This window comes from Apus apus, chromosome 3 (genome assembly GCF_020740795.1).
Source record: "Apus apus isolate bApuApu2 chromosome 3, bApuApu2.pri.cur, whole genome shotgun sequence".
Lineage (NCBI taxonomy): Eukaryota > Metazoa > Chordata > Aves > Apodiformes > Apodidae > Apus > Apus apus.
Window position 1 is genome coordinate 20,883,946 of NC_067284.1, and position 14,687 is coordinate 20,898,632.

General features: G+C 34.4%; 1 protein-coding gene across 1 annotated transcript in view; it reads left to right on the forward strand.

Moving 5' to 3' along the window:
* The window catches only part of LOC127382309 (protein eyes shut homolog), a 91,729-nt gene that overhangs the window by 48,869 nt on the left and 28,173 nt on the right, over positions 1-14,687 (forward strand). The window contains exon 5 of the mRNA XM_051613733.1: positions 1,271-1,385. Within this exon, the coding sequence (XP_051469693.1) occupies positions 1,271-1,385 (115 nt within the window). The remainder of the gene's footprint in view (positions 1-1,270; positions 1,386-14,687) is intronic.

Here is a 14,687-nt window from a genome sequence, read left to right on the forward strand (position 1 = left end):
AGACTTGGAACCTTTCTGGCTGTGAGTCATGTTTTAATTCATTTTACCCAAAGGAAACCTCCCATCAACAATATTGCTTTATTCAGGAGATTTGGAGGTGCTCATTCAGAGCTTTAAGTGGAAGTTTTGGGGTTTTTTTGGAATGGTTGTCAAACATGGTAGGTTATGACTATGTCTAGTTACTCTGCAAAAAAAAATTGCTTGTGTTTCATTCAGTGTGATACTACTACATAATCCCCATTTACTGCATTTTAACATTTTAAATAAATGTAATGGAAATTAGTTCACGTGCATATAGAAATTCAAATAATAGCTGAATTACCTTTTAATCCTTTTTGGTTTGGTTTGGTTGCCCCTATTTTGTCTGCATCTCCTTATGCCCAAGCTGCATTCTGCATACATCCATCACCATCTCCTCTTCTATTTACTTGTCCTTCTTTGGGAAAGCAGTTTTCTTCCATTCTAAACATATAACCAAACAGATTCAATATAATTTTCTTCACTTCAGGTATGATGTATGACTAACCTCATTCCATCCTTTCAGTCTTCATACCATATGCAACTTTGTGCTCAGAATCCAATAGTTGCATTTTTTCTTAAATGGTGACATTTAAGGTGAATTCAAATAGGCAGTGAATAAGGATATTCATCAAAATAAATCGTGATTGCTTACTTTGTATCATCTTCTATTATCTTTGTTCTTTAAGACAATAAAGTCACAAAAAATCTGAAATTGTGTTCTGAGAAAATTTGTTATGTTACAGGCTATTGACATTGTTCCTCATATACCGAAGCAAGTCATTATTGACTGTTCTGTGTTAATTTCTAGTGATGATTGATGTTAACTACTTTAAACCTAATTTATAATAATTTTTTTAATTTTTCTTTCTGATTATTTAGTTGACCCATCCTTTCTAATAGATTTTCAAAATCTCATTTATAACGTTTTATTAAATGTTATCTCATTTGAGATTTTTTTGTTTCCAAAATATTATATCAAGTATTGGTATGAAAATGCTTTCATCTATGAAATAAATTATTTTATTGAGAAACAAGAATATCCAGAATCATGCAACTGATTTTTAATTGCTTGAAAACATGTTCTCCTTATTTTAAATACCATGAGGTCTGTTTTGTTTTGTTGGGTTTTTTTGTGGTTGTTTTTTTTTTTGCTGCTGCAAGAGCATTATTTAATAGAATTATGGAATATAATTAAATACAATTAACTTTTAAAATGCAAGTCCTCTAAAATGCGCTGGTGTATTTGCAGTTGCATGCCAGGATTCACTGGAAAGAACTGTGAGGAAGTAATCGACTACTGCAGGCTGCTCAGCGTCAACTGTCTGAATGAGGGATTGTGTCTTAATATAATTGGAGGATTCACTGTAAGTAATTTAATACATGTTAAACTTACTCAGTGCTCCAAAGTATAAAAGCTTCAGAAAAGCAGAACTTGAAACACATTCATTACTCTAAGAGATGAAAGGGACATATATATGTATGTGTTTGTTATTTATTTAAATCAAGAACACCTTGATGATTCACTTGAGTAGTATGGACTTTTGTATTACTTTTCTACTGATACCGTGGGCACTATATAAAATAAGAGAAATTAAGAGTATTTTTATAGTAAAACAATATATAACTGTGGTCCAGTGTGGTTATCCACACATAGCCATAGCTATATTGCTTTTAAAAATACATTACTTTGAGTGTTTCTGTTGCTATTGTGTTAAACAGAATAAAATTAGTAATTTAAACATATGCACATTTAAACTTAATACAAACTTAGGAGTTTGATGATGAAACTGCAGTCTGGTGAGGTTGATTTCAGTGCATAATTTGGAAAAAAAAAAATAAAAAATTAATTCTGCTTCTTTTAACTTGCAAAACATTTCCTGAAAATTATGAGAAAGATCCATTAAGTATCAAGATTCTTCTGGCCATAGCTTGTCAAAAGAGAGGAAATAGTTTCTCCAATAGCAGTAACCAGGAACAGCCTAAAGGTTGTGCTAAACAACTTGTTCTCCAAATCACAGAATCACAAAATGGTTAGGTTAGAGAGGACCTCTAGAAGTCATCTTGTCCACCACCCAGCATAAGCAGTGTCACCTAGACCCACCTAATCCTAGCCCATGTATCTGATTGGGTGTCCAGACAAAATGTACTTAGGATTGCTGTTACTCTTTGCTTCAGGAAGTAGGAAGAGTGATCACTAGACAAGTCATTTGTGATGAAGCAGATTTGCAGTCAAGCTGGGTAGTGAAGTCAACAGATCAGAATCAGCAAGATACAAAGCTATATGCAGGCATATTGACAAAATAGCTCAGGACAGGATCTAGTGCAAAGACCTGAGCTTAAATGCAGCTCATGAGTAAATGAAAATGTGTGGACATTTCAGAGGCAAGTTCTATTTTCATAGTAAGATGATTCAAGGTGACAGTGCTGGTGCACATGAGAACTGATCTTGAAAACAGGTAGTTAAACCTGCGAGAGAAGGGAAATAGGTCACCAAGAAAGATGACAGAGAAAGATGCTTATAGGCTGGTCAGAACAATTGGACCATCTTGATGAATTCAAGGTTCTGACAGTTTCACTGAATGTTCTTTCCATGTAATTATTCATTCAGTCCAAATATCATTGCCTTTATTGTAATCACAAAAGCTGAAGAGGCATTGATATTTTCTTCCCAATGCTTTCCACCTGACTCCTTATGTTTGCTCATGTTCTTGAGCCTTGCCAGATCTGAAAACTGCTATATGCAGGTGACCAAGGTTTTCTTCTCCTATTTGCTTATGAGAACAAAGAGAAAAAAAGCTTCCAGACATTTGTTCGAAGTGGCCAGCCCTTATTATTGCACCTAGTTCTGTGTGCTTATTCTAAGTCAGCTACTGCTGTGGATTTTTTATGTGTCACTAAGAAAAAAATTTATAGCACTCCTGACAGCATCACAGTCTCCCAGTTGCTGCATCTTGTCCTTTCCCTTAGTCCCTGATCTTAATTGGCAGGAGCAGCTGTTTAGATTGGCTTGTTACTCATTCAAATTCTTGTGCTTCCACAGATATATAATCAGATCTAAAATCTGTAACAATAATTTTATTTCAAAGCATGAAAAAGTTGGTGAAGTGTATGCAAATGATAATTTCAAAAATTAATGAATACTGTACTGCTGAAAGAAATAAGTACGTTTTATCTGTAAATTCTTCATTCTGATGAAAACACTTTTAAAATCTGTGTTTTAAGAACATTTTTAATACTACCTGTAAACATGTATTAATTAGATCAAAAGTAGAAAAAATGTGCTTTAACAAAAAATCTGAGGCAATTTGCAAAATATTGCAAGAGATTTATGCTAATAGGCTACTAAAACATGCATACCTAGAAGAACATAATTCTTGCTTTGTTGAGTATATATATATATTATACCCATAGAAGAATAAAGATGGCAAGGAATTATCTGTGAGACTTTGTCTCTTTTCATTGTTGATAGCACATGAAACAAATAAATGCTGAGTACAGTTCTAATGCACCGAAGTAAAAGAGTTCATGAGAAGATGTACTGATTTTAAAACGTTTGTGTCTCTTAGTTATTTTTCCTACATGATAGAAATAATAGATTCAAACCAGAAACATTTGATTTAGCTCTTTTCCGCTACTCTAATTTAGCAAGCAATAGCAAAAACTAAAGTATAACAATTGTAATACAAGGGTGTTATAATTAATCCGTAAGTACAATGTGTGCAACATATGCAGACATCAAAGTGAGTAGTAACTAAACACAAAACAATTAAAAAAAAAACTTTCAGGAAAGCAAACAAAAATTTGGAACCAAATTTTTGTGTAGTTTGTATGTATGCTAACATTTACTGTAAGAAATGAGCAAAATAGTTGGGTAACAGTAAATGTTTTCAGAAATAATCCTCAGAAACACTTCCATGACCAGTATAAGATGTGATACTTTCTTAGCAGACACTGAATTAGGCTACAAGATGGAACTAAATGACGTGGCACAGAAAATGCTGGATTGTTTTTTTTCTTAAGCTTTAATGTCCTCAGCAGTGAAAAGTTTGGTATAGTACCTGATAGAAAACTAGTATGGCAGGCCTTTGGGACTGACAAATAAGAGAGCAGAAAAGGGAAGGAAAGAAAGAAAAATACTAAGGAGCAAGATACAAATTGGAGGAATGTTTGTTAAAATATAAATTATACTGAACTACGATTGAAAATAATTGTACTTTTCCTTGACAATCAGTCTGTAGTGTGGCATCTCTATTTGCATGATAAGGAATTGTACATCAGTTATAAGTTAACTTCTCTCTGAATAAACGAACAGCTGTGGATTCTGCCCAGCCATGTTTTTATTTTGCTTCTCTCAGTTGTAACTTTCTTGACCATAATTTTGTTCCTCATAGAAAATACATATTTTCAGCATTATTAGAAAGCCGAATAGTGATGAGTAATTTGAGAATTTCAGCTGAGAGAAATTTGGAGGGTTTCTTGTTTGTTTGTTTGGGTTTTTTAGAAAATCAAGGTGTTAAATCTTGAAATCTAATTTAAGATTTCAAATTGTAAAATTAATCTCTAGTTTAGTTTCAAAGAGAAGTAAATACTTGGAATTGAAGAAGAGTAGTTTTATATTTTCCATATTGCTGGAAGTTATTGGCACAAGCCTTTGATCCCCAATTAGCATTAATTATATGTAATTGTAATATTAATAGCTACTCTGCTTATATTTATTATGTGCAGTAATTTACTGTAGTAGTAGCAAATAATTTCCTTTGTTCTTTCTGGGAACCAAAGTCATGATGTATATATTGAGACAGAATTTGTCAATAGGAAAATACTGTGTTAACATAGCTTAATGAAAACAGATCACATCAGATAAAGCAGATTTTATGAGATGACCTGACAGATAGCAATGGAGAAATATTTTTGGCTGCAACTCACTCATTAAATACAATAAATTGTTTAATGGAGTAAGTACAATTCCAAGGGAAAAAAAAAATCTAAATCTTGATGACACTTTACTGAATACAGCAAAGCAGATGTATTGACACAGGAAAGTTGTTTCATTTCTGAATAGTTGTATGTTCTTCTTTTCATAGCACACACACCATGTATCACTCATCCAGATAAAGCAGAAGCCACCAGAGCTGGTGTAGCTATATGTGCATGTCATAGCCATTTGACAAGCTAGATTTCTGGATTTTTTTCTTCAAAATTAAAATATTAACAGATTAAAATATTGTCACTAATTCTTTGGCTCCTAAGCTTGAACATCGGTGAAATAGTTGTTATTCTAATTTAAAAATTTTACTTAGATTTGTTTGCAAAACATATTCACTAAATTAAGATAACTGAAAACTGAGTAGTCAAAGAAGAAAATAATAATAATTTGGGAATTGTTGTCCCCTGTGAGTGTTTTTAATGGACCTCATGGCTATTTGGTTTTGGGCTAGTGATTTGTAGTTCTTTGCTGTAGTAGAAAAAACAATTTTTTTCTATTGAAATGTGCCCATGACCCTAGAAAATGGTAGTATATTTAATAACAAGCGAAAGTTTTCAAGATTTATTGTTAAGCTATATTACTTATAAAAAAAATGGATTCTGAAAGAGATTAAAGCAGTGTTGTATGCATAGGAAGAAGAATGTCAGTTCACAGTAGTGACTCTTTCCTGACAGTCAGTAACAAAGAAGACAACTTTAAGTTCAAGGTAGATATTGAATTTGACACTGCACTATTGATGAAGACAGAAAGACAATCCCTGTAGTCATAAATAGAGCACTTGTATATAGAAGAATTTATAAGCAGTCATAATTCTGTGACTGTCAGTGGAGAGTACATCATAGGAAGCTCTATCATCTAAATTGTTTTAACAAGGCTGAAAAACTGGAAAACTCTATTGACATTGAGTTTTACGGAAAAACAACACTTTAAAACTATATCCTCAAACGTATTTACAAATTCACAAAGTTAAACCAGTCCATGGCCTAATAGTTTTTCTCAGAATAAAAACAAAGGGTTCCATTTAAAATATCTAACTCTGAGAACCAAAAAATGTTGAAGACACATCAGTGAAGAAGTGCTAACAGTAGCGTGCATACCTCTGCAGTTGCTTCTTCTCTACATTATTGATTATACCAGGAAATTATTCAAATTTTTTTAGTTAATAAAATATGGTATAAGACAGTGTATTGGCAGTTTTATATCAGATCAACAAGGCCAGGTCACATCTGCCCTGTCCTAGTGAATAACTTGACCAAACATTAAATTTCATAAGACTCTCCTACTGCAGGATCCAAACCCCAAAATTCCCACAGAAATCTGAAAGCTGGAAAATTTATTCCAGATTGCTTCCAGCAGTCAGAGCAGCAGACTTATTCCACCTGATATTAAAAGACTGAGAAAGGGTCATATTTGCCAGTTGCCACAAATAGCCAAAACATTAAAAAAAAAAAACACAACACTGCTTTATCTGGGCTTTGTAGAAGGTCAAAGATATGACATTTAGATTATTAGCTAGTTTCTAAAATACAGAAAGATAAGATTGCAATCTCGCCTCAGTATAATAAATCTGGATATCTTTTGAACACAATTTTACCAGGTGGCAAATAATTTTTCAACATTACAGATCTGCCTCTTCCAAAAAATACTGCTATGTAAAATTCTGTTATATGCTATTGATTTGTCAGTTATTGCAAGAACAGTTATTGAATGTGTCTAGTTTGAGCTGCAATGTTTTTAAAATCTGTATAATCACTGGTAAACTTCTGAAGAAAATGTAACTCATTTTTCTTTGATATCACATAGGAAAATTTTTAGTTAATACTATCCTGATTTACCAGCTTTATTCTAAACACCTCCACCTACTCAGTGTTAGAAGACAGGGAGCAATGTCTTAAGGAAAAATTTATATTAGAATGGACTTAACTTAAGTGTGTACTTAAGTGTGAATCAATTGCAGATACCAGTAGCAGTTTATTGAGTAAAACTGTTAATGTACTTCATTTTGACAATATGATAACCTGTTTCTTAAAAACATTTTTTTTTAAATCTGTGCAGAGACACATTTCAATAGACATTTCATTCTCAAGTCTTATATTTCTCTCAAATTTATTCTTCTTAAATTGATTTTATAAACGAAAAGTCAGCGTTCTTAATTTGCAATTGATAGTATTTCCTCAGTGCTTTTAATTTGAGTGTCTAAAACAATTTAGGACTATAGGTATCTGCTATCCTTTTCTTTATGAGAAGATCGGGAAAAGATTAACAGTTTCCAAGGGACAGCTGATGGGGTAGCAAGAGCTGTTGTTGCTTCTATGCTAATCATCCTGCTGTCTCATGCTAATCGCCTGAGGGCGTGTAGTATTTTTCATAGAGTTCTGCCACTGAAGTAGACTGGCTCCAGCAATGCCTCTAGGACAAGGAAACTGGGCTGTAAAAATAAGGCAAAGAGGGGGAAATGCAAACAGGGAATCACCTGGAGACTGTAAAGCTATCCTCTAGGTCCCAAGGGGGAATTAGGAATCTATCTCTTTTATCTCCTTATCCACAGCAAGTGCCTTAGATCAAGGCAAAAGAATTGTTCTTGCTTAAGATGCTCAATTTTGGTGTAGTGGGTTTTGTTTTATTTTTTTCCTGAATAATTAGCATGAAAGTAAAAAAACAACCAAACAAACAAAACAAACCCCAAACAAAAAAAACAAACCAAGAGATACTGGGGAAAAAATTATTCAGCTAATTCAGTGTAAATCGTGAGGATAACAGAACTGTCAATTGTAAAATTTTAGAAGATTAACAGTTCCTAAAACAGAATATTGTGAAAGTGAAGGATATGGAAACTTTCATGTTTCTGGCATACCAGCTGTCTTTACTCTCTAGGAAGAGAGAAGAGATTGTGTTCTTTGGTTTCAACCACTGAATTGCATAGAATTTACAGAATCCATAGGCCGATTTTAACTACCTACAGAATTGCAATGAGGGAAAAGAAGGTGTAGCCCTACAGTAGTTGCAAGCAGGAGATTTGGAATAGCTACACTTTCTTTCCTATTTCTGCTCTCCCACATACTTCTGGTGGAACAGCATACGGATCAAAAATTCATTACACTTCTTCCAGGGTGTAAAAATCCTCCTTCACAGGTGTTTGGTGGTTGGGTTTGTTGTTTTGTTGGGGTTTTTTTGCCTCACAGCTCATTATGTTACTAGCAACTATTTTTTAACTTACATGGTTTTCATAGTTTATCCAAGTCTTTTTTGTCCATATGCCTTTCTCCTATCATCATGACAAACCACTGATTTATGTAATGTTATGTGCTTACAGCTAACAAGGAACTGAGTTATATAGGCACAAAAAAATGAAGCTGAAAGATGAAGTGAAAGCAATGCTACTGTAAGGTCTATTGCCATTTGCATCCACCACACTTGAAACAAGGGCTAAGCAAATCATACATATTGCTTGGATAGCAGGGCTGTGTAGTCAATCAAATAAGCATTAGAGCAGCATATAAAGAAAGACACAGTAATCTGTGCTATCATAATGGGTTTTACAATTACACCTATTGCTGGTCATTCAAAGAAAATATTTACATCACTTTGAGAGGCTGTATTGAGACTTAAATGTGAAAGTCTATGTTGGAATGATTGTCAAAGAATGTCCTGATGCCTTCCAAAAGAGCAGTAGGAATTGCTACAGTTTCTGCCTAGTGTTCATATAGTGCACTGGAATTAGGTTGTGCTGTTAAGAGGGCGTAAAGCTAAGCAAAAAGAAGTCATGCTTTCAACTTCAATAAGTAATTTGCAGAATGTATGTTCTGTAAACATCTAAACATACTGATTGAAACATACTGATTAATAAAAAGTTGTATGTATAGACCAGAACTAAAGCAGAAAACACTTGACTACGTATCAACATGCATACATTTCAGTTAATTTCTCCCCAGTCACTCAATTTTTGCTTTCTTGTATGGACCTGTATTTGATAGTGTATATCACATAATATGATAGACTGTAACATGATAGAAAAATAAATATGGTAGAAAAGGTTGGTATCTGAAATCTTGCCCTGAAGATGGCTCTGTGGCTGTTCATGATATATGCTTTAGATCCTTTTCCTCTCAACCATATATCAAAGCCGTCACTCTTATATTTGAAGATTGATGGTGAATTTGAGATAAATTAATAATAAAGTATTAACCAAGAGGGTATATTATTGCTAAAGTATAATTGTGAGTACAAATGAATAATCATATTATCAGGTAAAACAGAAGAGGTTTACACGGTAGTATAAAGAACGGCCTTTGCCATGGGCAAATTTGTGGGGGGATGAGGGAGAGAGGAGAGAGGAGGGAATCTCTCTTTCACCTGTTTTTTTTCCCCATGTCAGAAAGCCGGTATGTGGTATGCATTCAACAGAAGTCTTGCAGAAATTACAGTCAGGCAGACAAAGCTTCAAGTTTCATCCCTAACCAGATGAGGTTTGCACTTGTGGGTGCAGAAACAGACCCATCAGCCAGCTGTCAGGCTGGAAATCAATCTGATTATTTTCAGAAGAGTAGCAAGCAGTGCCAGTCCCCAAAAGCATGCAGTACGCCTTACATTAGCCTGAGTAAACTTTGTGCAAACTCTGTTGCCATTGCTCCCCTTTGCCACTTAGTAGTTCTTCTGTAAGGCTTCCCTCTCAGTTCTAACACTCTTTGATAACACTTATCCACAGAAGTTTGGCTGAATTTATAACCCAGAAGTAAAGTATCTATCTGGGGAATTAGCAATAAATTCCAGAATTGAGATACATCAGTCATACTGCTTAGATCTCATAGCCCTGAGAAGGCCTCAGACTTATTGATAGAGAAGCCATTTGTATTTGTTGCATGAGAGGAGAAATACATTCTAGATAACATATCCAGACTGAAAAGGAAATACAGCTGAGAGAAAACATTACTTTTATTCACAGATGTAGGGGTTGTTGAGGGTTTTTTTTATAAAAAAGAAAACAAAACACACACACACACAAAAAGCCAAACAAAAAAACAGCAGAGCTTTTTTAAAGCCCTCTGCATTATATCAATCAACATTTGTTTTCTGAGTATAAAAAAGCCATAAAGAAAAAATATTTAATATATTTGGCATACTATCTATTAAAGCAGTTGTTTGGGGTGATAAAATTGTTATGAATATTTGCTATGTACTAGCATTGCTAGAAGCAATGAAAATTGGCACTGCAAAATCTACTGATCTCAGATGCAACTTTTATTCTTATGTACAACATATAAAATAGATTATTGTCAAAAAAATCTAGAGTGTCTCTTACTCTTTTCTCCTCACAGACCATTTTGAGCAATACAATTTCATCTCTGTGAAGCCACTGTCATTAATTCTACTGATGTCTCTCCTGTATTTGTCCTTCCAGCTGACTGTTCAAACAACAGTACTTCAAAGTCAGATACTTTCATTAAGAGCTAGTTTTGCCCAGGTTAATTAGTCCATTTTCTTCAACACAGTAGCAGTAATTCTACAGAAAAGTTCACATAAATTTTGAAATGTCTTATACAGTTTTGTGCTTCTTCAGTATTTAGTTTGAACTTTATCAAAACAACTTTTTCCAGCTTTTCTTATTCTACTGAAATAAATAGTAACCTAGCTCCTTTTCATACATTCTGTTAAATATCTCTGACCAGTACAGAAGTTAATGGACAGGAGAATTCTTCATGCAATAACCTAAGTATCTTGCTTTCCAAGAGTTAATTTAAATCAAAATACTTAGTTAAAGCTTTGATCATGTAGTATCTTTATGTATCTTCATACAGTGTATTTTAATTAGGGTAGGAAGGCTCTACAGCAGGTCCTGGACAGGCTGTATCAATGGGTTAAAGCCAATAATATGAGATTCAGTAAGGCCAAGTGCTGGGTCCTGCATTTCGGTCACAACAACCCTAGGCAATGCTACAGGCTTGGGGAAGTGTGGCTGGAAAGCTGCCCAGCAGAAAAGGAGCTGAGGTTGCTGGTTGACAGATGAACTGAATATGAGCCAGCAGTGTGCCCAGGTGGCCAAGATGGCAAATAACATCCTGGCCTGCATCAGGAATAGTGTGGCCAGGAGGATTAGGGATGGGATCGTGCCCCTGTACTCAGCACATGTGAGGCCACACCTCGAGTACTGCACTCGGTTCTGGACCACTCACTAAAAGAAGGACATTGAGGTGCTGAAGCATGTCCAGAGGAGAGTGACCAAGCTGGTTAAGGGTCTAGAGAACAAGTCATTCGAGGAGTAGCTGAGGGAACTGGGGTTGTTTAGTCTGAAGAAAAGGAGGCTGTGGGGAGACCTCATTGCCCTTTACAACTCCTTGAAAGGAGGTTGTAGTGAGATGGATGTTCTCCCAAGTGGATAACAATAGGAGCAGAGTAAAGGGCATGAAGTTGCAACAACGGAGGTTTAGATTGGCTATTAGGAAGCATTTCTTTATTGAAAGAGTGATCAGGCACTGGAACAGCCTGTCCAGGGAGGTGGTTGAGTCACCATCCATGGAGGTATTCAAGAAATGTGTAGATGTGGCACTTCAGGGCATGTTCTAGTGTCCAAGGTTGTGTGGGTTTTTTGTGAGTGCTTTTTGGTGGGGTGTATGGGTGTGTGTTTTTTGGGTTGTGCTTGTGTTGGGGATTTTTTGTTTGTTTTTGGGGAGAAGGGTTGTGTTGATGGTTGGACTTGGTGATCTCAAAGGTCCTTTTTCAACCATGACAATTCTGTGATTTCGTAGCACAGCAGTTTTAAAACTAATTTATCTACTAAAATAGCATATAATATAATACACAGTAAAATACACCAGAAGCAGCCAATAAGAATGTTTAATTTCATTTTCAAACAAAACTTCTGTGAGCAGATGACAGAGTCATTTTAACCCATTGTCATTAAAGTAAATAAAAGCATAACCCAGCAAAAATAATTACATTAAAATACACAAAACGGGTAAATATTAGAGTGAAAGAGGTGCTACATATTCATTGTTTTCTATTGTTAAAATGCAATGCTATTTCTATTAATTGTATGCAGAGGAAAAATAATTAGATTGTTTTGAGATGGTGAAAGAGAAAAAATAATACGAGTTTTAGACAACAGGAACAGAAAGACAAAAATACTTTGGAAATTTCAAGGAGAAAGGAAAATATTCTTAAGAGGGTTCAAATAAGAACAGTAGAAACATTTATCATTACTTTTGTACTATGAAATAGTTTGTATATCAAAGATCATACAACCTGAAGTCTAGATAGAGAGAGATGACAAGTATAAAAGGAGATTAAAACCTGCACCTGGGTGGAATGTCATGATAATTAAAAATGCAAACATAAGTGTCCGTAATGCACTTTCATGTTGCAGAAAAATAGAAAGAACAGTGCTAACAAGCAACTATATAATTTCTTTGTTTTCAATAAAAATAATAATTTTTACTGCATATAGTGGAGCCACAGATAACATATGTAGAAGTTTAATATGTTGGATAATAAATAGCTGCAATGTTAATAATCACAGCTTCTTTAAAATCCTTTATTAAGTAAATTTTCAATGAGCTAAGATCCTATTCAAAAAAAACTATTTGTTATTGCCTAACACAGCAGCTAGGGAACTCAAGCATTAAAGAGAAAAGAAAATAATAATTCCATATGGTATGACAAATTTCTCCAGCTGGAAGTGTATTTTATTGTCTTTAGATAAGATTTTTAGTCTATGTGTGCATCAACACACATAAATTGATACAAGACACATTCCTAGTGAATGAATATAAGGAGAAATGCTTTAACTGTGCAATCAGGCAAAAAACTGGAACAGGTTACCTAGAGATGTTGTGCAGACTCCAAACTTGGATGTTTTCAAGGCTCAACTGAATAAAGTTCTGAGCACCCTGATCTGGTCTCATAGCTGGCCATGCTTTGAGCAGGAGATTGTTGGTACATATTTGTTGGCAGACAATCATAAATGTACAATGTTCTCTCAGGTTATGACACCTCAGTGTCCTTTAGTCTCTACCGCTTGAGTAACATGTACAAAATATTAAACAGCCATCATAATGATAAATTGTAGCCAGAATTTCCTTGTTCAGCTGCATATACCTAAAGTAATTAGGCACCTGTGAAAATTTAAAATTAAGTTTTTATCTGAAAAATTGTTTTATTAATTTCCTTTTCCAGTGTAGAAATCAGTGGTTCAGAATCACCAAACTTTTTAATATCATAACAGAATCACAAAAAGCCTCCACAAAACCTTTATACAAATAAGCATTTTTTAACAAAGCAATAAGTCACATGACAACAAATATCCCCAAAACAGAAATAACAAGTAGTGAAAGCAATATCTGATGTTTCTTTTATGTTGATTGCATAAACCAACCAAAAGGACAGTTAGTATATTTTTTACTATTTTTAACATTGAAAAATAATTACACTAATTTTCCAAATAAGAAGTCCTGGTGATTGAATGATCTTCATTCAGCCAAAAAGAATTAAACTACCGTCCCAGCGTGGCAAAGGATCATGATAATGGGCATACTCACTGAAAACTAGAAAACTCCAGCTTTGATTATTCACAGTTTGGAGCAAATTAATCAAGCCAGACAAAAAAAAAAAAAAAAAGCTTATGTTACATGAGCTCACGAGAAATATGAAAACAAAATAGTAGTTCGGTCTTTCACAATTTCAATTTCTCTAACACTCTTGTGACTCAACTAATCTAAAAGATTGGGTGTTTCACAGTAAAAAAAATGGGCCCTGGGCCCTGTAAGCCTGAAGAATAATCAGTAATCTAAGAAAGAAATTTGGACTGAATGTTACTACTGTACTACTTTACTTTTATTAAGAGTGTATGCTAAATTTTCACTGCAAATAGATCAACAGGTACCTTTCATATCAGCTAAATCATGACGGTTAAAGCCGAAGAGGTGAGCTTCTTCCCACTGGTCCCTATATATTATGATTTTGTAACAAAACAGTACTTTACAAGACCACTGCATCTTTACGCATTTGCACTGTGCGTGTGAGCGCGGTTTGCTCAGCCCCACACCTTGTACAATATAGAACTGACAACTCTGTGTAACATTAAAATAAGTTGTTTTCCTACATCTCATGAAAAAGTTCAAGGAATGGAGTTTGAATTATTTTTTAACAAAATCAGTTAAAATCAAGCCTATGCTGAAGTTTAAACCAATTTTCAAGGACACAGAAATGCCCCAAACTTCTTCCTTTCTGGCTTCCCTATCTAATATAGAGCTGGCCCCTTGAGATAAGGAGGATGGCTGTAGAAAGCTGCCATAAAAGTTCAGCCAGCCAAGTCAGCACTGTATATTTCTTTAGTGCCTGACTTATAATAAAATTCTTTAACCTGTTTTTTAATGCCAGAAAGGTCAGACACACATTTTTCATGTTCTATATAAATTTAGTGGTGCTTTCAGCATCTGTGTGCAATACTGCACAATAAGTTTCTAGTACAGATGCTACAGCTTCTTGCTGACTATTTTTCGTCCTTCAATATCTGCCCTTTCTTAAGCTACTACAGAACACTGGAAAATGCACATTCTTAATTACTTCTCTAGGTTATACTTAAATATTAATAATATTGTAGTATTTTATAAACACTGATGAAAAGAGAGGTGGCATGCATTTGAGTTACATGAAATCAAAGTTCATCTTCCCCCTCCCTAAATGA